Consider the following 27,801-nt stretch of genomic DNA (forward strand, 5'->3'; position numbering starts at 1 on the left):
CTAAACAAAGATTAATTTATAAATGCTTTATTGAAAAATACACTTATTTTCATATAAAATTACAGTAGCAGTATCTTGAGAGGTTTTATAAATATTTTTGCACCACTATTCTAACTGAACAGTGTAAGTTCCATATTTCTTTCAGAGCAATATGAAGTTACCCAGTAACTTGGTTTATACTGATTCAATTTACAATTGAATTTTCTCCCTAATAAGATTATTTGTTCAACTTTAAAACTGCTGGAACAATAGTGATTAATAAAGGTATATATAGATAATTCAATAGCTGTTAAATAACATTTCTAATTTTTATAAATGGTACTATGTACTAATAAAAACCTAAATTCTCCAATCTATTTTTTAAACTGCCAAGAACACACCCAAAGATAAATTTATCACCTTAATAGACACGTGTCTTTCAGATAACTACCTCCTAAAGAGGAGGTCATAATTTTTCATATTCCCTTAATTCAACTTGATTTAAAATCTTTACTTAGCCAACTGATCCCTATTAACAACAAAAACCTGGAGAATTTAAAACACATGCCCAAAGGTGGCTACTGGGGCTTAAACAGTTTAAAAAAAAGTACAAAAGCATCAAAGATGATATTGCATGTTTAGCCTGGAAGTTTTGTACTTCATAAAGTTCACATTGTAGAAAGTGCCATCGCAAATATACAGCAAAATCTGGGTTACAAAATCATGCTTTTTACAGCCCTAAAGTGCCACTTCTTATACAAGTTCACTCACACATTGCACACCAAACAATCCAGCACTTACCACACTGTACCACACCAAACAATCCAGCACTTACCACACTGTACCACACCTAACAGGGAGAGGGAAGGATTCCATAAAGGGAATGGGAGGCCTGGGACAATAATCTAGGAGCTCCGAATCTGGGCTTTCTCCCTTGTTCTGTTTCAGGAATGCAAAAACCTCCTACTCCTACCAAGTGTTTTGTGACAAACACCTAAGTTTTTGTTTTGCTTTTCATGAGAAGCTGACCACAAAACAGGTAGGAATGAACGGAAATACAGTCCCTCTGCTGGAGCACATCAACAGAGACCTCTTACACATGTATTTGAGCACGCTCTGTTCCCTGTAATACTTAGAAAAGCATTGCTGAAGAGTTAAAAAAAAATCCCTGTTTGGATTCTAAGTAGCCTTGATGGCGAGCACTGAGTGGTAGGAAAAAGGCAGTTGGGATGAGTAGAGCTATCCTAAGGATACTGGAAGATTAGGAAAAGAGCCCCATAATCTAGCATGCATTAAATGGTGCTGCTGAACAGAGTTTGTGAAAAGACCGTTTCAGTACAACAGACTAACCTCAGTGAGAACCTCGGTCATTAGCTACGTCTTGGAGACGGCGTAATAAGGCAGAATGATTTTCTGGGCAAATTCTTTTTGCAGGGGATTCGCTTCCATCTTCCAAAAGAATCCCTCTCTTTTTGGTTGGAGTTTCTCCTGTCCGTATCATACTATTAATTTCTCTCAGTCTCTAGAGTGGGAGGAAAATAGATACAAAACAGTAATGCTAATATGCAGAGTTCAGTATTAAGAACCTCAAATGAGTTAAGAATTCACTTTGAAGAGTTTGAACATCTTTGTAAGACAAGACCTACTAAATTATATATTCTTCAATTTCACTTTTCAGCTGGCCGACGCTGATGACTATCTGGGTTGGAGGGCAGAGTATTTCTATTTTTTAACAGGTCCAGGGGTGATTCTGATGTATACTTTTCTAAAAATAAGAGTTCGCAAATTTGTGACTTTTTTTTACAGTAGATAAGGAGCATCACCTTGCTGTGCCATACTGAGTCAATTCCATATGTCTCCATTTTCCTTTTTTAAAAAAGTGTGATTTTACACAGTATTATGCCTTTTTCAGTCTAGTGTTACTCATATTTTAGCAGTTCTCAACTGGAATTTGATTCCTTAATTCCCTAAGGCATCCATTGTAGGTAATTAGTGTGATCTAGGAAGCACTAGTTATATTTCATCCTTGGAAGAATATACATATATATATATATAGTGCCTTCAGCATTAAGTTTCTCCAAAGCCCCAAAAGTCAGTTGCCACAGTATTTTCTGGTAGTTAGTTGGTTACAGTTTTTTTTTTTGTTTTGTTTTTTTACATGCCTCTTCCTTATCCATGCCTCCTTATGGAAAATAAACTCAGCATATTCATCTGTGTTTATACAGGACATCTCAAACAGGAAAGTAGGGAGAAGAGAATCATGAATCCTCTCATGATTACTACCCCACTGCACCAGTTTTGGCCAGTCTTACTTTATCTATACCCTCCTTCATTTCCCTTTCACCAGATTGTCTTAAAGCTAATTCTAGACATATTTTATTCTTCATTTTAAAATAAATTTTCTGAGGTTTTAAATAAAATCACTGGTATTCTTTTATTACATACGCACCTTCTCAAATCTTAACCACCTTAAGAAAGCTTTTCTTTGATTTTCTCTTCTTTCTTACATTTTCTAATCTCTAGTCTATTTACTTGAATATCCCTTATATTGATAATTGTATGTTACTTGTATATAATGTATATATCATTATATGAAATATACAGTATAGCTGTATAATATACATAGCATATTAATATATACCATACATTAATATATACATCAGTTATATATAACATCAGTGTGTTAATGACATTATATATAATACACAATCTTACACATCACAATTTATTTACACAATATGTACATATTTATGTACATATTACATATGTAATATGTACATATTTTAAACACAAATAACTTAATCCAAAAACATTCATACAGAATGTGCTGCGATTTCTTGTCCTCACCCAGTCTGTCACCCAGCACCTACTGTTATCTTTCACTCACTGAACAGATCAGGCTACATATAGTCTCTGCTATCTATGAATGCACTCCCTAGAAATCTAATATTGTGTATTAAATGGGTTCAAAAAAATTTGAAATGGCAGGGGTGCCTGGGTAGCTCATTCAGTTAAGGGTCTGACTCCTGATCCCAGTTCAGGCCTTAATCTTAGGGTTGTGAGTTCAAGTGCCATGTTGGACTATTTAAAAAAAAATGGAAAATTTTATGTGTTTGGAATATTTGTTTAATCGACATTGCATCTTAGATCTTCCCATATCATATATGCACATCTCTTTAACTGCTATATGATATTCTATGTCTATCATACTTTAATCCCCTACTGATGTATTCTTTCCTCCCAGTTGTTTAATACTACAAGCAATGTTATAATATTCAACAGGCTGTGCCAATCCACTGAAACTTCCCTGACAAGTATCACTAATGATCCCCAATCCTGTTAATTACTTTGCATGGTATTCTATAATTCTTTATTCATGGTAGCATAAATGTTAGGCTATTACAGGTTGGTTCTAGACTCAAGGAACTTGTGATCTCAGCTATCATCTATGAAGTCATGGTGACAAATGTTTCTTCAACCAAGTCTAATTAGAGAAATTCTCAATTCTGTGCTAGAATTTTTTTTTTTTTTTTGAAACCTTTCCAGGTGGTGATAGATTAAGCGTCTAGAGCATGGCTTTCAATCTTGCATAACTTTTTTTTTTTTTTGCACAAATTGTCATTTTTTTAAAGATTCACCTAAGTAAAATTCACCTTTGTAAGTGTACACTTGTGCATGTTTTAACAAACCCAGTCATATAACTACCACTATAATGAACAGCTGCTTCATTCCAAAAAATCCTCACATTTCTAGTTAAAATGCTACCCCCTGCCTTTCCCCACAACAAGCACTGATGTGCTTGTCCCTATAGTTTTGCCTTTTCCAGAGTTTCATAGAAGTAAAACCCTATCGTAAGTGGCCTACCAAATCTAGTGTGTTTCACTTAGGCACAAGTGCATTCGAGGTTCCTCTGTGTTGCTGGGTGTTACCAGTTTGTAGTTGCCCATTATCCAGGTGTACCACAAATCTGCTTATCCATTAGCCAGCTGAAGGACATTTGGGTTATTTTCTACTTTTTGGCAATTACGAATAGTCCTAAACTTCAGTTCGTGTACACGTTTTTGTATGAACCTTGGGTGAACACCTAGAAGTGAAATTTCTGGTTATATGGTAAGGGTACGTTTATAAGAAAATGCCAAAATTATTTTCCAGGTGTTAGAGCCATGCTGTATCATTTTACATTCTCACCAGGAATATATGAAAACTTCCAACTGCTCCACATCATTGCCAGAATTTGTTACCGTTATGTTTTAGATTTTAGCCATTCTAATAGGCATGTAACGGATGAAGCGTGTTCAAATCTTTTGCCTAATTTTCAATTTGGTTGGTTTTCCTTTTGCATTTTGATAAATCCTATATATGTTGCAGAAATAAATCCTTTATCAGATGAGAGGTCTGTAAAATTTCTTCCCACTTTGTGGCTTGTTTTTTCTTTTAAAGAGCAGGAATTCTTAATTTTGATGAAGTCCCATTTATCAGTCTTTTATGGATTGTGCTTTTGATGATGTTATCTAAGAAATCTTTGTGTAAATCATGTTCACAAAGATTTTGTTCCCCTATGGTTTCTCCTATAAGTTTCATAGTTTTACACATTTAGGTCCATGGTCTGTTTTGATTCATTTTGATATGTGGTGCAGAGTATGGGTGCAAGTTTACTATTATTTTTGTATATAGTTACCTAGTTGTTCAGCACTGTCTGTTGAAAAGGCTGTCCTTTCTCCACTAAATTACTTTTGCACCTTTGTTGACAATCAGTTGACCGTGTATATGTGGTCTGTTTCTGGGTTTTTTTTTTTTTTTATTTGTGTGTCCTTTCATCAATACCACATTGTCTTGATTACCATAGCTTTACAGTTAAGTATTAAAGTCAGATAGGGTATCTTCCAATTTTTTCAAAATTGTTTTAATTATTTTAGTTCCTTTTGCATTTTCATATACACTTTGGAACCAGTTTGTTAACCTGCACAAATAATTCTGGGATTTTGTCAGGAATTGGGTTGAACTTACAGATCAATTGGAAGAAAACGGAGATCTTGAAAATGTCATCCAATTCATGAACATGGTATTTCTCCATTTTCTTAGTTTTTCCTTCACCACTGTTGTGTAGGTCTCAGGATAGGAGTCTTGTACGTCTTTTGTCAAGACTTATCACTAAATTGTTTTAAGTAGGCTCCACACCTAGTGTGGAGCCCAATATGGGGCTGGAACTCACAACCCTGAGATCAAGACCAGAGCTGAGATCAAGAGCTGGATGCCTACTGACTGAGCCACCCAGGCACCTCCTGAAGTATTTAATGTTGTAGTGCTTTAGAAAATTTTTACTTCTCATTACTTGCTGCTATATAGAAATAAATTTGATTTTTGTACATTAGTCATATAACCTTGCTAATCTTATTAGTTTCACTAACATTTTTTAGATTGTGTGGTTTTTCTATAGAGAAAATTATGTGAATGGTGATGGTTTTATTTCCTTTTCAGTCTGTATGCCTTCTTTATCTTGCCTTATTATATATGTGAAAGCCTATAGTTAGTTGAAGAGGAATGGTGAGAGCAGATATCCTTGCCTTGTTTCAGATCTTAATAGTAGAAGACTATATGCCTTTTCTCCAAGTATACTGTCAGATAATTTTGGTATGCAGACTTTATCAGATTGAGGAAATTCCAAGAGGTTTTATTGTGAATGAATGTTGTATTTGCCAAATGGTTTTTCTGCAACCACTGAGATGATTTATCACCTTCACCTTTTAGAAGCGTTTGTATAAAACTGGCATGACAGTTGACCATTGAACATGTTGGGTTTGAACGTTCGAATGGGTCCATTTATACTTGGGGTTTTTTTTTAGCAGAGTACTGTATTTTCCTTCTGATGTTAATATTTTCATTTACTTTACTGTAAGAATATAGTATATATGCAAATATGTGTTAGGTGTTTGTGTTCTTGGTAAGGTTTCCAGTCAACAGTAGGCTATTAATAATTAAGTTTGGGTGGAGTCAAAGTTGCACATAGATACTTGACTACATGGGGCATAGTGTCCTAAGCCCCATGTTGTTCAAGGGTCAACTGTATCTTCCTTAAATATTTGTTAGAATTTACCATTGAAGCCATGTGGTCCTATAGTTTTCTCTGAGAGGAGGTTTTTAAATTACAAATCCAGTTCATTTAAGAGATATAGGACCACTGAGACTACTTGTTGAGGGTATTTTAGAAGTGTATGTCTTTCAAGGAATTGATCCATTTCATCTGCATTATTACATTTATTGGCAAAAAGTTGTTTTTTTAACGTTCATTATAGTCTTAATAACTGTAGGACCTGTACCAATAGCTCTCACTTCTGATATTAGTGATTATTTCTTTTTTAATCCTAATCTGTGCAGAGACGTATCATTTTTTTAATCTTAAAAAAAAAAAAAAACCACCCGGGTTTTTAATGGCCTTAATTTTCTGTATATTAAGTTGTCTGTTTCATGGGTTCCTGCGTTTTTTCTAGTTGCTTAGGGTGAAATTTTAGATCACTAGTTGGAGATCTTTCTTCTTTTCTCATATATATAAGTATTTTAGGTCTATAAATTTCCCTCCTTTAGCATTGCTTTTGCTGCATCCCACAAATTTCGGTATGTCAAATTTTCATTTTCATTTAGTTCAAAATACTTTACAATTTCTTTTCTTCTTTGACTCATAGAAATATGCAATTTAGTTTGCAAATATTTGGGGGTTTTCTAGGTATCTCTTACTGATTTCTGATTTGATTCTGTTGTGGTAAGAGAAAATACATTATCTGAACCCTTTAAAATTTCCTGAGACTTATTTTATGGACCTCGATGTGGTCTATCTTGGTAAATGTTACCTGTGCACCTGATGCTGTTGTTGGAGTGTTTTATAAATGTTAATTAGCCAGTATGGTTGTTCACATCTCGAATATCCTCACGGTTTATCTTCTGTTCACTTGTTCTATCAATTATGCTGAAATCTCTTGATGATAAATTTATTTTTTCTATTTAGGATTTTATGTCCTGTAACTGGGAAATAACCTTCTTTATCAGTGATAATATTCTTATTAATGATATGAAAGCTGGAGTGGCAACATTAATTACTGTTGGTAGAGTATATATAACTTTTTTCCATCCTTTTACTTTTTAAAAAAAAACACTTTATTGGGATATAGGTCACATATTATACAATTCAACCACTTGAAGTATACAAATCCATGGCTTTCAGTACGTTCCTAGAGTTGTGCAATCATTACCACATTCAATCATGTAATTCATTTGTGCAATTCATTACCACATATGCCCATTAACAGAAACCCTCCATTCCTCCCAGACCGAGGCAATCACTAATCTGCTTCTATAAATTTGCCTGTCCTGGACATTTCATATAAATGGCATCATATAATAATTACCCTTTTGTGACTGCTTTCACGTGGCATAATGTTTTCAAGTCCACCCATGGTATAGCATGTGTCACTACTTCCTTTTGGTTGGAGTAATACTCAACTATGTGGACACGCATTTATTCTTCAGTTAATGGGATATCTAAGTTATTGTCCTTTTACTTTAAAGTGGGCTACTTAGTTGGGTCTTGCTATTTTGTCCAGTCTTATAGTTTCTGCCTTTTAATTGATGTATTTAGACCACTTACATTTAATTGCTATTTGTTTGCTATTTTCCCATGTATTTTTTCCTTTTTCCTCCTTTTTCGGCCTTCTTTTGCACTGAATATTCTGACTTGTATTACTGAATTGAGTATTCATTTGGTTATAGGGTGAATATCTAACCACAGGCATACTTTGCTTTATTGTGCTTCACAAATAATGTGTATTTTGTGGCAACCCTGTGTCAAGCAAGTGTATCAGTGACATTTTCCAGCAGGATTTGCAACTTTGGATCTTTGTATCAAATTTTGGTAATTCCCACAATATTTCAGACTTTTTCATTATTATAATTGTTATTGATTATGATTCATTGAAAGTTCAGATAGCATATTTCTAAATTATGGTATGAACATTTTTTAAAAAAAGATACAATGACTACAGTATAGTATAAATATAACTTTTATATGCACTGGCAAGTCAGAAACTTCATTTGACTGGCTTTTCTATGGTAGTCTGGACCTGAACCTGCAATATCTCCGAGCTGTGCCTATATTAGAGGAATTGTCAGTCATGTCCTCCAGTTGATTTGGGGGCTATTGTTGACTTATGTTTCCGACCTTCACAATCCCACTAGCCACATCATTGGAATTAGATCACACTTATGTGGTGGTTGGAGGAAACTGTTTCTTAAGTATTTGGTCTTCCTATTCAGAAATATCAGTATGTCTTTGTTATTAAGGCTAACTGAGGTCTCTACAAGGGATAAATTTACTCCAAGGCATGTGACACCTTCTGATGCTACTGTAACAGAAATATGGAAAAGGTTTTCTGTTTTCTAAGTTTTGCTTTCTTGTTTTCTCCAACTTTTTATTTTAAAAGAAAAGTTAGAAAAATAGTACAGTGAACACCCAATTATCAGTAATTAACATTTTATCACATTTGTTTTCTCTCTATAATTTCTTTTTTAGTTGAACCATTTGAAAGTAAGTTGCTCATACTGGGACAATGCACTTCTGAAACATAAGCCAGTACTATCATCAATACCAAAGGAATTTAACAGAAATTTAAAAATAAAATTTAACGCTGAAGTCCACATTAAATTTTCCCACTTGTTCCCAAAATATCGTTGATAGCTGTCCTCTTCTATTTAGGATCCAATCAAAGATCATGCACTGCATTTAGGTGTCCTGTCTCTAGTCCTCTTCATTCTAGAACAGTACCTTCCCCATCTTCCCTTTCCTCATGATACTGACTTTTTTTTTTTCTTGCAATAGTCTAGGCCATTTTGTGTGTGTGTTTCTATCTAAGCCATCTTTATGAATACAAGTACCATGAATGGGCTTTAGGATTGAAGTGTACTCCTAAACACAGCACATGATGCCCAGTGATCTACCCTTATTGCCTCAAGGACATTGTTTTCTTTCCTTTCCTGGTGCTTCCTGGATACCCCTTCCTTCCACACCTTAGCATCTTGCTAACTTTTATACCATTAAGGCCTGATTCAAGCTTTCCTTCTCAACAGAGATGGAGGCAGATGCTGCTACACAAATCTACTAAATAGGGCTGTCACACTACACGGTACAAAATGTCCATTTCTCCCCTTAGACAAAGAATCCAAAGGGCAGAGATACTACCTATCTCTGTAGAAACACTCCATAATCAGTTTAAACTGTAAATGCACAAATAAGAAAAGGAATGAATAAATCAATCTAAATTCTTTTGTTTCCAGCCATAAAGTTCTCCCCCTAACCCTTATTTTTTTCACTTTTCCCTGGTAGTTCCCATCACTCATGTGAGTACGGAGCATTTCCTAACAACCCCAATTCTGGGGTTGGGAGTTAATAAAGGCCAAGATGTATACTAGGCTCACCTTTGAAGGACTGTTGCTGAAGTAATAGAAAATCTTTTCTCGAGGAGAAAGCATTGTTTCATTTTTATGTGGAGAAATGTAGACAGGATGGTTTTGAGACAGCTGTATTCGGCGAGGAGAACCTGTTCTTACAAACGGATAGGGAGAGAGTGGAGGAGCATCCATCTGTTTAAAAAAAAAAAATCCATATTCCTAAGAAAGGTAATGAAATTTCTAACCAGGTGTTTTTATGAAAATGGTTATTTTTATTGAAAGAGTGGAGAGGTATAATAAACCAGTAACTTTTTTGAATAGTAAACAGTATTAGCAGCAACAATTACACCTAAAGAAAACCATACGAATATAACACAAGTGCTTACTTTGTGGCAGTCACAGTTTTAAGCATTTTTAATACATTACGGCATTTAATCCCCCCAGTTAACCCTATATACTAGGGACTGTTCCTATTCCCACTTTTATATATGAAGAGATACAAGACAGAGAGAGTTAAGTAACTTGAAAGGTTACCATAGCTGGTAAGTTTTGGACAATGTGAATGCATGCAGTCTCTCTCTTGTATTACAGTAATTTTTAGGGAATCCAAAACCATCTTATTCTTGTTTACCGCTTCACAATAAAAAGAAATTCTGTTGGGTAGGCGTATTATCTCTTAGAGATTTCCTCAGTTTTATTTAACAAAAGGATGATTTCTAAGACTACTTCACCTATACAGCAGCTCATCGTAAGTGATTTCTCCTCCCTCACAAGTAAAAAAAGTATGCAATAATCCCTGTCAAACTTACTATGTTTGCCTGTGAGTACTTCATGGCAAATGTTTTAATTTGTTTTATGTAGATATTGTTGTAGAACTGAATGAGGTCTCCCCGCTCTTCTTCTTCCATGTCACTGTTGGCACCTGTGAGACGAGTAGGTGTCGGAGGGGCACTGCTAGGCTGTGGGACTGGCAAGGTGCTGCTTGACCTCATGACAGGACTGGAGTCTCTGCTGGCTGCAGCGGGTAGAACAAAGGATGTTAAACAGAAAGAGCTAGTGCAGACTGTTTTTAAAAAGTAAATTCATTAAGAGAAAGGCAAATAGTACTTGTTTAAATGGCAGCAAATGGGCACTCTATCTTCAACCCGGGGAGCAAAGCACAGATACTAAATAAGTATTAACCTTACCCCCTGCTATGTAGCAAGAGTTTACTGAGTAGTTTTCTCTAATAAATTACACCAAATTTTCTAGGACCCGTGCCCTGCATTAAGTGACACAAGTCAGCAATTAGGTATTTCCATAGCATGGTTTCAGTTGGTATGCCAAACTTTCCTGGAACTCAGACCAACAAATTCCTGCCTGAAACCTTCTCTAATTTCCCTGGAGAAAAATGCTATGCAGAATGTGCCTCAAAGCTATGGGATGAAGGACAACCAACTTTGCTACTAAATTTAGGATTCTATTTATTATTCCAACAATTTTTTTGCCAATATTTTAAGTTTCTATAGTCATAATTTCATTTAGTAATCTTTAGATCTAAAAAGTGAGAAGCTCCTAATTTTGTTTTCTAAGTGTTCATAAAGATCTTCAACACTTACTTCTGTCTTTGTTTAGTTCTGTTGGAGAATTCTGATGGCTTCTGCTATCACTGCTGCCAGAATTTCTTCTTTTCCTTTTCCCTTTTATCAAAACACTTCTGTATACCTTTAGAGACCATGATAAGAGGACAGATTTATTGAGCACATCTTAGACTACAGGACCTTCATATGTTACTAAATTCTCACAACGACTCGATGTAGTAATAGTTGTCCTCCTCAGGGAGGTTAATATATGCAGCCAAGGTCATATATCTGTTAAATAACAGAGCCAAGATTTATACTAGGGCCTGCTGGCCTCAAATTCCAAATATGGCCTATAATGTTATAACGGGCAGTACTAGCACCCAACCATAAAATCAGGTCATTCTAAATCAAATACAAAGATCTTGCATACCTATCCTTTGAGATAAATGAACAATATTAAAGGTAAAATGAATTTTAGATTTTCACTTAATGTTGTCTTGGTTAAGTGTACAGTACTGGTTTTCTAAACCAGCCTGAAAGGTGACACAGAAACGAAACAACTTCCTAAATTGACATCTATCATGTGATTATCCGAATTAAGGAATCAAATATTTTACCTTTTGGAGAAAAGAGGACTTAAACTAATCAAGATGTGAAGCTGTCACTCAATGATTAAACAATATTAAAGAAAAGAATTCCTTAAAGTAGATTCTTATTTTGTATCCTGGGGAAAGGCTTCAAAATCAACTGTGGTTAATTTTTCATATTTATCAAAGACTTTAAGCTTTATTTCAGCCCTGAGAGAAAATGTAGTTACCTGGCTCCGGGCCTGTGGCTGAGTCCTGTAACAACGCATAATATTCTGGAAGGACTTATCTTCTTTTGTGACCTGGCAAACAGTAAGAGTATTCTGAGAGAGAAAGTAACTTCCAGCAAAATATATTGAAGAGCTCTGTGAACCTACTTTCCCAGTAAAACTGGTGAAAATCATACAAACAGCCATTTCAAATCTCTGGAAATTGTCCTAAGGGTGTATAAAAAATGAAAAACTATTCAAGAAAATCTACTAAAATTCAGTAATAAGAGGGAGTAAGTGGCATCTGAACAAAGACCTGGCACAAAAAAAGTACATTTAACTAATTAAAAATTCACCCAAGGGACAAAATAGATCTGACTGGCAAAGAAAAAAAAGAATTAGCAATCTTGGGATAGACTGTGGAACCTGAAGAACACAGAAAAAGGAAATGCAGAAAAATTAACAGAGCTTCAGAGAGCTGTGAACATCATTCAGCACACAGAGAGAAGCAGAAAAAATGTTAAATAAAGCTGAAAGCTTCCCAAATTTGTTTAAAAAATAGTAACCCATACAACTAGGAAGCTCTAAGGATTCCAAGTATAGGATAAATGCAAAGAGATCCATACCCAGACATACAGTAAAAATGCTGAAAGCCCAAGAAAGGGAGAAGATCTTGAAAGCATAAAGAGAAGCCCAATAAAATAACAGGCAACTTCTATTCAGAAACTACAGAAGCTAAGAGGTGGTGAAACAACATATTCAAAGTGCTCAAAGTAAACTAAGAATTCAGTGTTCAGTTATCTTTCAAAAGTGAAAGAGAAATAAATAGAATCTCAAAAATGAAAGAGAAATAAATACAAAATAAACAATTTGCTGCTAACAGATTGATCTTACAAGAAATACTAGAAGTTCGTCAAATTAAAAGCAAGTGACTTCAGTAATTCAAATACACATAAAAAGCACTGATAAAGATAATTATGGAACCGTAAAGACAGCATATATTTCTCCTTAACTGATTTAAAAAGCCATTGTATAAAACAATACATTTATAATGTTTCACTGGGCCTAAAACATACAGTAATATAATATATTTGCCAAAAACTGCCTAGGAGGAGGAATGCTGTATTGGGCTAAGGAAATGACTCCAGATGACAACTTAAAACCACAGGAACTGATAAAGAGAATCAGAAATGATAAAATTAATAAAACAAAAGTTATACATTAAATATATTTTAGCTCCTTTAAAAGTCACAGAATTATTGTTGGATTCGCAACACTTACGGATATCACAATTCACCTCAAAAGATGAAAAGGAAACAGCTACATAAGAGTAACACTTCTATATCTCACTGGAATTATGTTAGCATAAATCTGAAGCTGATATAGATAGTTAAGGTACGTATGTTGGGGTGGGGAAACTGGGGAGATGTTGGTCAAAGAGTACAAACTTCCAGTCATAAGATGAATACATTCTGGGGACCTGCTATCTAGCATGGTGACTACAGTTAACAACACTGTATTATATACTTGGAAGTTGCTAAGAGAGGTGATCTTAAGTGTTCTCACTACACAAAACAATTGGATTAGCTCCATGTGAAAGAATAAAGTTGAACTCCTACTTCCTACCATGTATTAGAAATTACTCAAAATGGATCAAAGACCTAAATGTAAGAGATAAGACTATAAAACTCTTGGAAGAAAACATAAATATCGATGACCTTGGACATAACAATGTATTCTTAGACACCAAAAGTTCAAGCAACAAAGAAAAAATATAAAAATTGACTTAATCAAAATTAAAAACTATATGGTTCAAATAACACCATCAAGTAAGTGGAAAAACACCCAAAGTATCTAACACCCAAAATATCTGCAGAATATATAAACTACAGCTCAACCATAGAAAAGCACAAAACAATCCAAATAAAAAATGGACAAAGTATTTAAACTGGTCTTTCACCAAAGATATACAAATGACCAGCAGACAAATGATTTCCTGATGGCCAGAATAAAAAACCCAAATAATAGTCAATAAGCACAATAAAAGACATTCAACATCATGAATCATTAGGAAAATAAACATCAAAACCACCATAATGGGGGCAGCCCAGTGGCTCAGTGGTTTAGCGCCACCTTCAGTCCAGGGCTGATCCTGGAGACTCAGGATCGAGTCCCACATCAGGCTCCCTGCATGGAGCCTGCTTCTCCCTCTGCCTCCTGTCTGCCTCTCTCTCTCTCTCTCTCTCTCTCTCTCATGAATAAATAAAATCTTAAAAAAAAAAACAACCCATAATGTATCAATCAATACTGAGATGACTATAATAAAAAATTGAAAAGCTGGCAAGGATGTAGAAAAATTAGAACTCTAATGCACTGCTAGTGGGAATGTAAAATGGTGCAGCTGCTGTCAAAAACACGGCAAGTTTCTCAAAAAACTAAACCTAAAATTACCATATGACCCAGCAATTCCACTTTTGGGTATATGCCTAAAAGAATGAAACTAAAAGTTCAACAAGATATTCATACACTCATCTTCATAGTAGCACAATTCACCATAGCTAAAAAGTGGAAGCTACCCAAGTGGCCATCAATGGATGAATGGATAAACAAAATGTGATATGTCCACACTATGGAGTATTACCCAGCCTTAAAAAGGAAGAAAATTATAACTCATGTTACAACACAGAAAGATCTTGAGGATGTTATACTAACTGAAATAAACCAGTCACGAAAAGACAAATACTGTAGGACTCCTAGAGGCACCCAGAATAGTCAAATTCATAGAGACAGAAAGTAGAATGATGGGTGCCAGGAGCTGAGGGAGGGGGAATGCAAAGAACCTATTTAATAAGTAAGTAGTTTTATTCTGTAGGGATGGAAATGTTTTGGAACAAGATAAAGGCTGGGTGTACAAGATTGGGAATGTACTAAGTACCACTGAATTGTTCATTTAAAAATGGTTGATTTATATGAATTTCACATCAATAAATTATTTTAGAAAAATGTCTGATAATAAAAAGTGCTAATGAGAAGGTGGAGAAATGAAGACTTCATATACTGCTAGCAGAAATACAAAATGCTGCAGTGACTTTGGAAAAACAGTCTGGCAGCTCCTCAAATGGTTAAACACAGTATAAGACCTTGCAATCCACCACCTTTAGATATATAGAAAAGAGAAATGAAAACATGTCTATGCAAAAACTTGTACACAAATGTTCATAGCATTATTCATGATAGTCAAAAAGTGAAAATACCCGGATGGCCATCAATTAACAGATAATCAAAATGTCATATATTTATACAATGGAATATTATGTTCTAAAATTTACTGTGGTGAAGGTTGCACATATCTATAAATGTACTAAAAACCACTGAGCTGTACATTTTAAGTGAGCGAACCAAGGGGTGCCTGGGTGGCTCAGTCACTTAAGCATCCAACTCTTGATCTCAGCTCAGGTCTTCATCTCAGAGTTGTTAGTTCAAGCCCCACACTGGGTGTGGGGACTATTTGAATGAATGAATGAATGAATGAATGAATGAATGAATGAGTGAATTATAGCTCAACAAAACTGTTAAAAGTGTTCTGAGAGTAAGGAAGTAGCATCTTTACTTTTTCCTTTTATATTCCAAATGGTACTCACCTTTGCCATCACATAAATGGCACACATCAACAGCTGGTCCAGGTGTCTGTCCATCATAAGTTCAGGACACTGAATTATGGAGAATTCAAAACAGGTCCAGATTTTTTTCCTCAGTTCATCTGAAATATCCAGTTTAGCACAAAGATCCCGAAGGCGGACACCTGCCAAGTGGTAAACCTGGTAGATAAACAAAAACATTTCAAAGTTTGTTTACCTAACACTTATACTTCCCAAGCTTATACCCTGATAAGGGTACATGAAAAATTACCTTTCTAAAGAAGAGTGATAAAGAGCTGGTCTTCCTGGGTCTAATACTGCTGCCAGTTAAAGGTGGGCCTTGTTTCTGCTGATGTCCACCTGGGGAAATCTGTTGAATGGCCACCTGACCAGGGACTTGCAAGGTTGTTCCTGTCACCTGTTGAGAGCTCAAACTTCCAGCCAGGGCCTGAGCACTGAGGGGCTGGATGGAGCCAGTCACGGCTTGTGCCTGCCCTCCAACATTGACCTGGACTGGGAAGAACGTTATCCCTCCATTTTCATTCGCAATACCTATAGTTTGTTAGGGAGAAGATGAGGATGATGAAAAGTTCTCTAGGCACGGGTTTCCAGTTTCTCCCCTCCTAGCCTCCTTCCCCCCCCCCCCGCCCCCTTATCTCCTGTTGTCATTCCAGCCAAATCTCAGGTGACTTTCCAATAAATGCCACCGAGAAAGAACTCAATATTCAACTCTGCCTTCCTTACCTTGTACAGGAATGGTCACTGTTTGTCCATTGTTGGCTGTGACAGTGGCTGTTGCCATAGTGACCAAAGTCTGTCCAGGAACTGGTGTGACAGAAACAGTCTCCCCAGATACATTCTGCACAGGGACAGCATTGACGAGGGGTTGTGGGGGAATGCGCCCAGGTGTCCCTCCATCAGAAGGGCTATCATTCTCAACAAATAGCCGCCTTCTGGTAGAGCTGGCTGTTGGGGAGCTGTATCTATCATATAATGTGGCTGGAGATGTTATGCCTAGGGTCAGAAAAAAAAAAAAAATCAAACAAATGGTTTAACTCAAGGAAACTGAGATCTAACTTCCAGCCAAGCTCTTAAGTTCAAAACTAATCAGTATCTGAAATACTTCATAAACAAAAATTACAGGGATCATATTCATAAGTATATTCAACTAATGAAAATTCAACCACACACTATTAAGAGCAAAATTTAAACACAAGAATTTTTCTCTATTTGTTTCACAATGCTCCCTACTTTATTCCAGCTCCTGCTAAATCAAACTCTGCCCTCTACTACTACATAATCCTGATGACTTAGGGGCAATTTAAACAATTATTCTATTTTCCTATGATACTTTTGACCATATTCAATTTCTACCTAACACTCATGTACAATGTGATTTTCACTGTAAAGCCACTACTCAAAACAAGGGGACTTGATATTACTAGGACATCATCTGGGAGCATTCCCCCCCAGTTTTATCAATTTGCATCTTTGTCTTTTTCCATGTATAGAAAATTACTAAAACTCAATGTTCTTCAGCAAAAATGGATATATGTGTTTTGGACTCAATTAAGCTTAGTTTATTATATTCTTTAAACAATTTTATTAATGCATAATTCACATAAATTTCACTTAAATTGTACAATTCAATGCTTTGAATTTGGTATTCAAATTTTGGTATACCAAATTTTGAATCTGGTATATTGCTACCTTTTTAATATATATATATATATATATATATATATATATATATATATATATATATAACATGTAATTTGCCATTTGAACTATTTTTGTATGTACAATGCAGGGCATTAATTCCATTCACAATATTGTGCAACCATCACCACTATTTCCCAAATTACTTTGTCATCCTAAACATAAACAACCCCTATAAACATTATAGCACAGTCTGTTGTTAAATATGCACATCAGTGGCTGAATTTTTAAGCAGCATTCCTTCCAACTGCACATCAATTGTTGTTTTTAATTTAAAAATATAGGTAGGGAGGTCATAAGAGGATAGGGGTACTCGTGACAGACTATAGCTTAACATTTTAATTTTCCAATGGCACAAAACCCAATAAACTTACTAGATTTGTATTTGGAACAAACCTACAATTGGAAAGAATGCATTAGGATCATTATCTTGTAAAGCATTAAGAGACCTCAAGAAAATGGAGAAGTGGTAAGTACAAAGAAAATGAGTTTATTATTATTTTTTTTAATCTTTATTTTTTTTTTAAGATTTTATTTATTTATTCATAGAGACACAGAGAGAGAGAGTGCGGCAGAGACATAGGCAGAGGGAGCCCGACGTGGAACTCAATCCAGGCCTCCAGGATCACACCCCAGGCTGCAGGCAGCGCTAAACCGCTGCGCCACAGGGGCTGCCCAAGAAAATGAGTTTAAAGTCAGGTCCTAAATCCACAGATTAGGGAAGGAAAAACTCTATAGAAACAGGACTGAGGAAGACCAGCTGTCAGATCTGTGTCTAAGATGGATAACAGGCAGAAAAATAGTTAAGCCATTATGATTCCTCTTCCAAAAAATGAGGAAATTTTCATATAGATTATCCATAGTTATTGAGTATGCACTGATTCTTGATTTTAAATCTGATCTTTTTTCTATAACCAGTGCTTATCAATTACATTAAAAGGTTCATCTAGAAATAATATCCTTCTAATGGCACGTAAGGATTTAGAACTCTCTGAATTTACAAAATTGCTTTTTAAAAGCAGTTTTGTCTTAACTATGTAAACTTAAACCTTGCATGTGGAAGATGTTACAAGAACAACCTGAAGGGGTGCTTGACTGGCTCAGCCTATTGAACATGATCTCAGGTTGTGAGTTTGAGCCCCATGATGGGCATAGAGATTACTTTAAAAAAAAAAAAAAAAAAAAAGCAGCTGCCTAAATAGAACCAGATGAATAGTGAAACTTCTCTTTTCTGTATTTCTGGGGCCAGCACTGCTGTCCTATAAACCAGTGTAGCACAGCTCAACTGACAAGAGTTAAAGCTGAACATGCTCTGGCCATTCAGTACTTTTAACTCATCAGCTTGTCTATACCTAGTTGCATCATACAACTCTATCTTTAAGAAGCTTTTGTTTTTTCCTGATTTTACTTTTTAAAAAAGATTTATTTGAGAGAGAGCAAGAGAGCAAGCACATGAGAGTTGTAGGAAGGGGAGGAGAGAAGCTCAAGTAGACTCTGTGTCAACCACGGATCCCAACATGGGGCTCAATCCCACGACCCCAAGATTACAACCTGAGCAGAAATCAAGAGTTGGACACTTAACCAACTAAGCCACCCAGGCACCCCTCTTCTGATTTTAAAAGAAATACATATTTATTTTTAAAAATTTACAGAAAGCACCTGGAATTCTATTAACCAATATTTCTTAACAGTTTGGTTTTCTTTAGCCTTTCTGTATGCTTATATATAATAAACACACACTTAAGATACATTAATTAATATTAGTATATATTATTAATATATTAATTATAATTAATTATATAGTATTCTCTTTATTTAATATTAATTATAGTATCATATATTAATATATAGTATTAATATATAGTTATATTAATATATAGTATTCTCTTTTTAAAGTCACTTGTTATTACATGTATCTTCCTGTGTTCTTAAATATATTTCAAAAGCACTACTTTTAAGTGATCCATGTGGTACTATAATACTCAACTTATTCTGGCTATACAAGGCTTTCTAGGGGAGGGTTCCAGTTAATAATGCACAAAATATTTCTTTTATTTAAACCCTATTAATTTCACTTCTAGTTTCAGATAGAATTTCAATTCTCAGATATTAGGCTCCCAAATACTCCCCTTAGTATTTTTTTTTTTTTAAGATTTTATTTATTTATTCATGACAGAGAGGCAGAGGAAGAGGGAGAAGCAGGCTCCTTACAGAGCAGGGAGCCCAATGCAGAACTCAATCCCATTGAGGATCATGACACAAGTTGAAGGCAGACACCCAACCAACTAGGCCACCTGGGTGCCCCCCTCCTAATATTTTAAACTTACTTCTTCCAAGTCCTCCAGTATCCGCACGAACTTCACTCACCCTTCTGGGAGTCAAAGGAGATCCAGCAATACAAATATCATCTGCTCTTTCCAGGTTCTGGGGTGGCATAACCTATAAAGAATGATATACAGAGTATCATTATTCAAAAAGGTATTTTCTTTAGAAATACAGTCACAATCTAAGGCAAAAGGAAACTTGGCTCACCAATTCTTTAATGTAAATAAAATCAGTGTCTTTTCCAGTTTCATACTGAAGTTGAAAAGGTCTGGCAAGCTTAAAAAAATTCAAAGCTAATAGGTGAATTCTAAATATGATTCAGCCTTCATTACTGATTTAGATAATTAGAATACCAGCCATTCTAAAGTACAGAGACTTGACTAGAAAATTAAGAGAGAATGCTGAATTCTTACTCTGGCACTGAAACCTTGAAGCAATCACACATTATTTCTGACTCCTAGAGTTAGGGGTTTCTTCTTAGATACAGGGGTGACTATACCATATTAAACCCAATGGCCACCCTCTCACTTCCCATAAGGGAGATACTAAGTTTAACTGCTCTCCGTGAAACAAGAATATAAACAGATTAGATCCTGTTATACTTTTGTTACAGAAAGATGTTAAGGTATTTTCACAAACCTCTTCACAAGTAGGAACTCTGTTTTCATTGTCTCTAATTCTGTCCCAGAGTGGAGACTCTGGTTTCCATGCCAAATGATCCAAGATCTGTTCTTCAATCTGATTAAGGTGTTTTACCACTTCTCTACAAAGACCATCTTCTGCTCTAATGAATACTTCTATCACCTGAAATAAAAAATGCCCTGGTTTAATAATTATTTTTGTCACTAAAAATGCATTTATTAAGTGTGAAGCAAAAATGGGTAAATTGCATTTTTTACATATTTATAGATACAACAGATAATTCATCAAAAATTAAAAATAGAGATCCCTGGGTGGCGCAGCAGTTTGGCACCTGCCTTTGGCTCAGGGTGCGATCCTGGAGACCCGGGATCGAATTCCATGTTGGGCTCCCGGTGCATGGAGCCTGCTTCTCCCTCTGCCTGTGTCTCTGCCTCTCTCTCTCTCTCTCTCTGTGTGACTGTCATAAATAAATAAATAAATAATTTTAAAAAATTAAAAATATAAATAACAGCACTATTTTGAACAGGTGGTCTTCCTTTCACTGTCTTTATAAATTATTATTATTTAAAATGCATGTAGGAATTACAGAAAATCTTTTGTATAATGGCATATTTTAAATTGTTTTCAAAGAAAAAAGAGCCTCTTCTATTAAAGTTGAAAAATATTACCTTTTTTTTTTATTTTCAAAACAATTTATTTATTCATGAGACACAGAGAGCGAGCCAGAGACATAGGCAGAGGGAGAAGTAGATTCCTCGCAGGGAGCGTGACGTGGGACGTGATCCCTGGACCCAGGATCATACCCTGAGCCAAAGGCAGATACTCAACTACTGAGCCACCCAAGTGTCCCTGAGAAATATTACTCTTTAAATTTTTTTTTTAATTTTTATTTTTATAGATTTTATTTATTTATTCATGAGAGACACAGAGAGAGAGAGGCAGAGACATAGGCAGAGGGAGAAGCAGGCTCCACTCAGGGAGCCTGATGTGGGTCTCGATCCCAGGTCTCCAGGATCACACCCTGGGCAGTGGTAATAAACCGCTGAGCCACCTGGGCTGCCCAAAATTTCACATTTAAAGACTCTAGCTCAGTTGGTAAAGCATCTGACTCTTAATCTCAGGATCATGAGTTTAAGACTCACGTTGGGTGCAAAGATTACTGGAAAAAAAAAAAAAAACCCACAACAAATAGAATAAAAACTCTAAACATTCAATCTATGCCACTAAAAAAACTGACTTTGCTCTATTAGAATTAAGATAAACCCATACACTAAATCGATATCAAGACAGAAATAACTACCAAATCAATGCCATCACTTTACGCCTCTATATAATATGTTAAAGAGAACTTTTCTTCCAAAAGACACTTTCAATGTTATTTCTACAAAATAAAAAAAGGTTGGGGATCCTAGGTGGTTCAGTCAGTTAAGCATTTGACTCTTGATTTAAGCTCAGGTCTTGATCTCAGGGTTGTGAGGTCAAGCCTGGTGTTGGGCTCCACACTGGGTGTGGAGCCTACTTAATTAAAATAAAAAATTTAAAAAGATTACTATATAAGAATAGCTACTGATTTGTTTGCTACCTTTTTTGAAAGGCTTCTCAGCTAATACAATGAAAGTATCCTAAAAGCCCATGGCAGATAAAAGGAAGAAGCAAATGAAGCTTTTACCCAAATTAGGTCTTTATACTGTCTTAGAAGAATTTAAATAGTTCTTAAGACTCTTCTATTTCTCCTTCCCAGAGTAGAAATTACTAATTATATAATTAAGAAGAGAAGAGATGTACTTAGGTAGCAAAATGAATTAACTGGCTAACGACAGGAAGTTGATCACATTTCCAATTTCCTCATCAGTATTAGATTTTAAAAATACCTTATAAAAATGATAAAGTGGCACATCAAATATTTCAGTAATAAATGGAAAATTCCCAGGAGGCTTATAAGAAAAAGTGACGACCTCAAGGCAGCAGGCTAAAAGTGATCTATGGAATGCATCTTGTTCCAGAATGCCCTATAAAACAAAAGTTATTAACATTTAGAAACATTAGCCTGCTCTTATAAAGACATTTCCTACACAGTCAAGTTAAATAAAAATATCAAAGGAAGTCTTATTTTCCGAGTTAGGGAGAAGTATGTGCTTACTTTCTTACAGAACTTTTCTTAGCTTAATAAATAAGCCCATGTTTTAGCAAATATAAAAGAATGTAGAAGAACTTTCAAAAATCTTACCTATTGTATAATACAGTTGATACAAAAATTATATCCCTAACAAAAATATACATACATCCTGTTTAGGGGAGTAACAATGTGGAAAGAGGCTACAAAACAGTATTTACAGTTAGAGGCCACTATCAGAAAAAGACAGCTGGAAGGCAGGTGACTGGCTAGATGGTAATGGGCCACAGGTGAACACACTTCTCTCAGGAGACATTTCTCTCAGGAGACATATTTACATCTCCTTTTTTTTTTTTTTTTTTGCTTACTAATTTTCCAAATCTGTACATAAACACTTACTATTTTTGAATTAAAAAGTTACTTAAACACCAAAAACATAGGCAACAGAAAAAAAATAGGTAAATGTGGCTTCATCAAAATTAAAAACTTCTGTCTATCAAAGGACACTATCAATGAAGTAGAGAACTCACAGAATGGGAGAAAATATCTACAAACTGTATATAAGGGATTAATATCCAGAATACATAAAGAACTCTTGACCAACTCTTGACATCAAGAACAACTTGACCAAAAAAAGACAATCATATATTGTTGATTATGAATAATATTCTGAATACTATTCAGTCTTAAAAAGGAATGAAATTCTGACCTATGCTAAAATATGAATGAACCCTGAAAACATTGTGCCAAGTGACTGAGACACAAAAGCACAAATATTGTATGATTATATCTAGAATAGGTAAATTTGTGGAGACAAAGTAAAGTAGGGATTACTAGGGGCTGGAGGGAGGTGAGAATGGGGAGTCATTGCTTATTGGGTATAGACTTTCAGTTTGGGATGATGAAAAATTGGTAAGGGTTGCACAACACCGTGAATGTACTTAATGCCACTAAATTGTTCACTTAAAAATGCAGAAAATGGTAAATTTTATGTTATGTATATTTTCCTACAATAAAAAAAAATTGTTTTAATAAGTTTCTTAGGTGGGTATATACAGGTATATACTTATTATGAGCCCCTAAACTGCAGCTATGTTTTATGTGTGTTTCAAAATTTAAAAATTTGTCTTAACAGCCTTTTAAATTCCCACAGCCATAATTTTATGTATAAAAAAGAAATGTAAATTGCTACATAAAATTAGAACTATTAGTTTTATAATTTTCTCTAAAATATTATTTTTTAAAAATTTTCAAAAATCATTTCTATTGATGTCATTAAAAGTAAATACTACATATTTCAAAATCAATTTATATTTCTTGACTAGTAAAATCTAGAAAAAATAATTACTTTAGTCAAAGAGCAATGGCTGAATATTTATGTTAAAGTCCTATCTAATCAATACTCAACTTATCCTGGATATACAAGGCTTCTTAGGGGGAGGGTGCCTGTTAATAAGTTCATGTATTCTAAAAACTCAATTTTTGTTCAATCTGAATGTTTCAATCTTTGACTACAGAGTCTTACTGCCAGAGAAGCTGTGAATTCTAGGATACAGCCTGCCGCACCAAGAAACATTAGTGGGGGACCAGAGGCAAGTACACTCAAGACATGAGTTTCTCCAGCTGCCAGTCTTAGTCTTTCAAAGCCACAGTTTTATTTTGTTTAGTTTAGCTGCGGTTGTGTGTAGGTAGGGCCGAAAGGAAACCATATCTTATCATGTTGACCAATACGCTGGTGATTTACTCACAGATAAATCCATGTCTCCCAGTCTTTTCTGTTCCTGTTCAATAACAGATTCTAATACTTTATAGTAAAGCATTTCTGCAAAACGAAAATGTTTGCTGGCAATTTCTGCATAAATAAAAGACAAAAGTCACATACAAAGAACATATTGTAGAAAGTGAGAGTCTATCCCAACCCCTGCCCACAAAATAAAATTTAAAAACCAACCAATTACTTCATAAATATGCACTTCCTATAGCTGCTGTTCCAATCATTCCTAAGATTTCTCAATTTTCTTCATGGTAACCAAGGTTACATTTTTCTAAAACAGTGAAATGGGGATCCCTGGGTGGCGCAGCGGTTTGGCGCCTGCCTTTGGCCCAGGGCGCAATCCTGGAGACCCGGGATCGAATCCCACATCGGGCTCCCGGTGCATGGAGCCTGCTTCTCCCTCTGCCTGTGTCTCTGTCTCTCTCTCTCTCTTTAACTATCATAAATGAATAAAAAAAATAAAAATAAAAATAAATAAAACAGTGAAATGAAATTTGCACTTAAAAACTGTCACAGCATTCCATTAAGAGACACTTTTTTTTTTTTTTTTAAGTTTGAACTGAGCAGCTCTGTGCTAAAAGGTATATATAATTGGTTTACTATTCCACTCATACTTGATTCTAATTCATGACAACAGAAAACTTCTGGAACAGGTGTGGGCATGAAACAGCTAATATCTTCTGAACTTAGTATTTTCAAGAATCATTATACTTCTAAATTTAATAAAGTCCAGTCTACAAATGAAATTAAAGATTTTGCAAACAAAGTAATCAGACATCAGTCTAAAGTTTCTCTTACAGAGAAGAGCCCAGAAACCACTTGGTTGACAGAAAAATTGGACATCTATATTCTACCCCTCAATCTAAAGTCCAAATCTTTTCTTCACATTTCTGATTCACTTACCAAGAAGACTATGTAGGTAAGCTCGTAGTTAAGTTAAAATGAGAACAAGATGGACAGTATTAAGTCTTACCTTTAGAATTACTGAAATCCTCATCTGGCTGGCAATGCTGAGAATATATTTCATACATTTCTTTCAATCTGTTGGCAATGGCCTGTGTTGGATCTCTAGAACATGTCCTAAGGAAAAAAAGAAAAGAATAAGAAATTATCCAACCAAAAGGTCCTGCCCCATCACAAAGTAATAAACTATTTACAACTCTGTAATTTTACTAACCTGTAAATATAAAATACTTTGAACAAAAACTACACACTTCCCAAATTATTCTAGGAGATTCCATACTTGCTTATCAAAAGTGTTGGTATAACCATTTTAAGCGAAAAAAATATTTCTTGTGCAGAGCTGTACCTTTACTACAGTTAAGGTTAGCATTCTTGACTGGCCCCCACCTACCCTACCCATCTGCAATCACTGGTAAACAAAATTGCCTTCAGCTGTTTCCTCAGAGGGCACTACAACCTCCATTAGGAACTCCTGGAAGAAAACAGAATGAGGTATATAAACTATATTACAGACTCCTATAAACCATTACTGGCACTCTACATCTTTTCCTCCAAAACGAGGTTTATTTCATTGTTTTTTGTTTGTTTGTTTGTTTGTTTTTTTAACTAGAAAGGCAATGTAAGTTCAATTAAGAAGCATTATACAAATTATCATCATGTGGGCCTTTGTAACATTTTTGTTTTTGTTTTTTTCCTTCAAGGATTAACATACCCTTTTAACTTGATTTTAAATATTTTTAAGGTTTAAAATTCCTAGTAGGAATTCCTGGTAGGAAAACATTATGTGAATGAATACCCAATGGCAAACCACTACAAAAGGTATGGGTTACACATGGGGCCGAGGGGGTAGGCATTCTCTTCATAGCACCCCAGGTTTCTCTCCATGAGAAGGTCAGAGGTACACTGGTGTGTATTACTGTGACATCCATTAGATAATCTAAGTTGCTTTTCCTTCAGCAAGGGTTTTGTGTGTCTGAAAAGCATTATGCTTGACCTCCAAATTTGATTGACAATTTACTGATAAGATTCATAATCTTTGAGTCACTCTGATATTTGATACATTTGCTGGGTTATGGGCCACATCTTAGAAGGCCACCGTAACTTCTGGATCCTGCATGGCAGCAAGAACCTTTGGGTCACTAAGAATTTCATTGAGCCCAAGCATCCCTTCCAATCCAGGCATTCCCACAGGAAAGCTACCTAGAAAAGATCCAATTTTGGTTCCTGATCATCATCTGGCTTCTTTCGCCCTCTGGGCTGCCTCATGTTCTTCCCTAACCTTCTTAACCATTTCTATTCTTTCTTTGATTTCTCATTCTTCACTTTTTGCTCACACTTTCTCTGATGTTTGGCAATTTTCTGTGCCCTCGGTGGAACTTCTTTCAGCAGGAGCTAGCATCTTCATCATAATCCAGTTTATAAGCAAGGGCAAGATCATGTGCTACTTCTTCCCAGTGGCCCAGAAGTCTGTGTGCTTTCCCTCACCACTTGTAAGGCTGAGCTGAATCAGGATTTATTTCAATAGCTCTGTCAGTCTTGGATGGCAGCATTTGGCTTCTGTAACTTGATGAAGACATGCTCTCTTGGCATACAGAATGGCCAAGCAAGGATTCAGCTTGATGGCATCTATGAACAAGTCAATGGCTTTCTGCAGTTCACATCATTTAGAGCATCAATGGCAGCCACTTTTTTATCATTTGCCAGATCCATCATTTCCCCTGGTCACCTCTACATCATGACGCCTCATTTCTGGAGGGGTGTCAATAACTGGTTCAATCACACCTTTACTGTCAATTTCTAGACCACCTTCCTCACTTGATGGTTTGTCTGTCTTTATGTTTTCCTCTGCACTTCTTACTATCTGTTTTTTTCTTTCTTGATATCTTCTGATTTAGTTTTATGAGTAGCAGGTAATATTTTATCCTCCATGCTCTCCACCTACTCCTTCAGGAAGCACATTTCCTGTGCAGAATGCTCGGATCCTGCTTACACATTTTCACAAAGGCCTGAAGCTCGCTCACTTTGTGAGGGTCCATGGTCCAGAGGTGGTGGGAAGCCATAGGCACAGCAGAGGTCGCAGCCCCGTCCAGTTCCAGGTGCTGATGCTAGCTCAGTATGACTGTGTAGAAGTAATTATGTTTTTATCTTGATCACAGATATACATATTCATTGTAAAAGCATAGCACGTTTAGAAAATGACAAAGAAAATAAAAATCAGTAATAATCCTGCTAGACTTAGTTACTAAGTATAATATACAAGCAGAATTTTATTTAGAATTTTAATTTTTATTTAACACACAGGTACCTTTTAACAGAAAATAGGGCCAGTATTTACTGATAATATTTAACGCCACTAATGGTGTTTAAGATTAAAGAAGCTGCTACACCTGGCTAGAGATTCTAAAGAGATCTGTAAGATATGAAGACTAAGTCAGTCTTCTAAAATGTATTTATAAAATGCTTCTGTATTCCAGGTAAACAAGGTCTGAGAAACATGACTTAAGAAGAGGCCATACAGACATAGCCTACTAGGTACTAATGACAATCAAGTTTATAAGTAATGTAGACTTCATGAAAATGTAAAGGAAAATTTTAGTCAGCCTTGGTATTTAGTAAGTCCAGCTGTGAATAAGAAATTACTAAAGTATGTATATGGGGCCTTCTTATACTCTACCACCAGAAATAAAATGGGCTCCTATAGGGCCTATGTCATCAAATTCTATATGTTTTAGAACTAGGAGGGGTCTTGGAGGTAGTTTTTTCAAATAAATTTGCAAAACTATGTACAGGTCATGAGATTCAGTCTATTATGCTTTTCACTAAAAGCTCAAAGATCTTCCCAATAGTCTCAGGCA

At 35.4% G+C, this 27,801-nt stretch overlaps 1 protein-coding gene and 1 pseudogene across 1 annotated transcript in view; both read right to left on the reverse strand.

Moving 5' to 3' along the window:
- Positions 1-11: 11 nt before the first annotated feature.
- The window catches only part of RBL2 (RB transcriptional corepressor like 2), a 51,356-nt gene continuing 23,566 nt past the window's right edge, over positions 12-27,801 (reverse strand). Inside the window, exons 10-22 of the mRNA XM_072827056.1 lie at positions 24,957-25,063; positions 23,958-24,061; positions 21,968-22,105; positions 20,094-20,258; positions 19,457-19,568; positions 16,155-16,424; positions 15,682-15,962; positions 15,414-15,590; positions 11,794-11,865; positions 11,013-11,118; positions 10,224-10,429; positions 9,442-9,606; positions 12-1,501 (exon numbers count right to left, since the gene is read on the reverse strand). Coding sequence (XP_072683157.1) covers positions 1,331-1,501; positions 9,442-9,606; positions 10,224-10,429; positions 11,013-11,118; positions 11,794-11,865; positions 15,414-15,590; positions 15,682-15,962; positions 16,155-16,424; positions 19,457-19,568; positions 20,094-20,258; positions 21,968-22,105; positions 23,958-24,061; positions 24,957-25,063 — 2,074 coding nt within the window. The 3' untranslated portion in view covers positions 12-1,330. The remainder of the gene's footprint in view (positions 1,502-9,441; positions 9,607-10,223; positions 10,430-11,012; positions 11,119-11,793; positions 11,866-15,413; positions 15,591-15,681; positions 15,963-16,154; positions 16,425-19,456; positions 19,569-20,093; positions 20,259-21,967; positions 22,106-23,957; positions 24,062-24,956; positions 25,064-27,801) is intronic.
- LOC140633900 (hsc70-interacting protein pseudogene) lies at positions 25,786-27,138 on the reverse strand (annotated as a pseudogene).

The sequence above is a fragment of the Canis lupus genome, chromosome 5 (assembly GCF_048164855.1).
Source record: "Canis lupus baileyi chromosome 5, mCanLup2.hap1, whole genome shotgun sequence".
Taxonomy (NCBI): domain Eukaryota; kingdom Metazoa; phylum Chordata; class Mammalia; order Carnivora; family Canidae; genus Canis; species Canis lupus.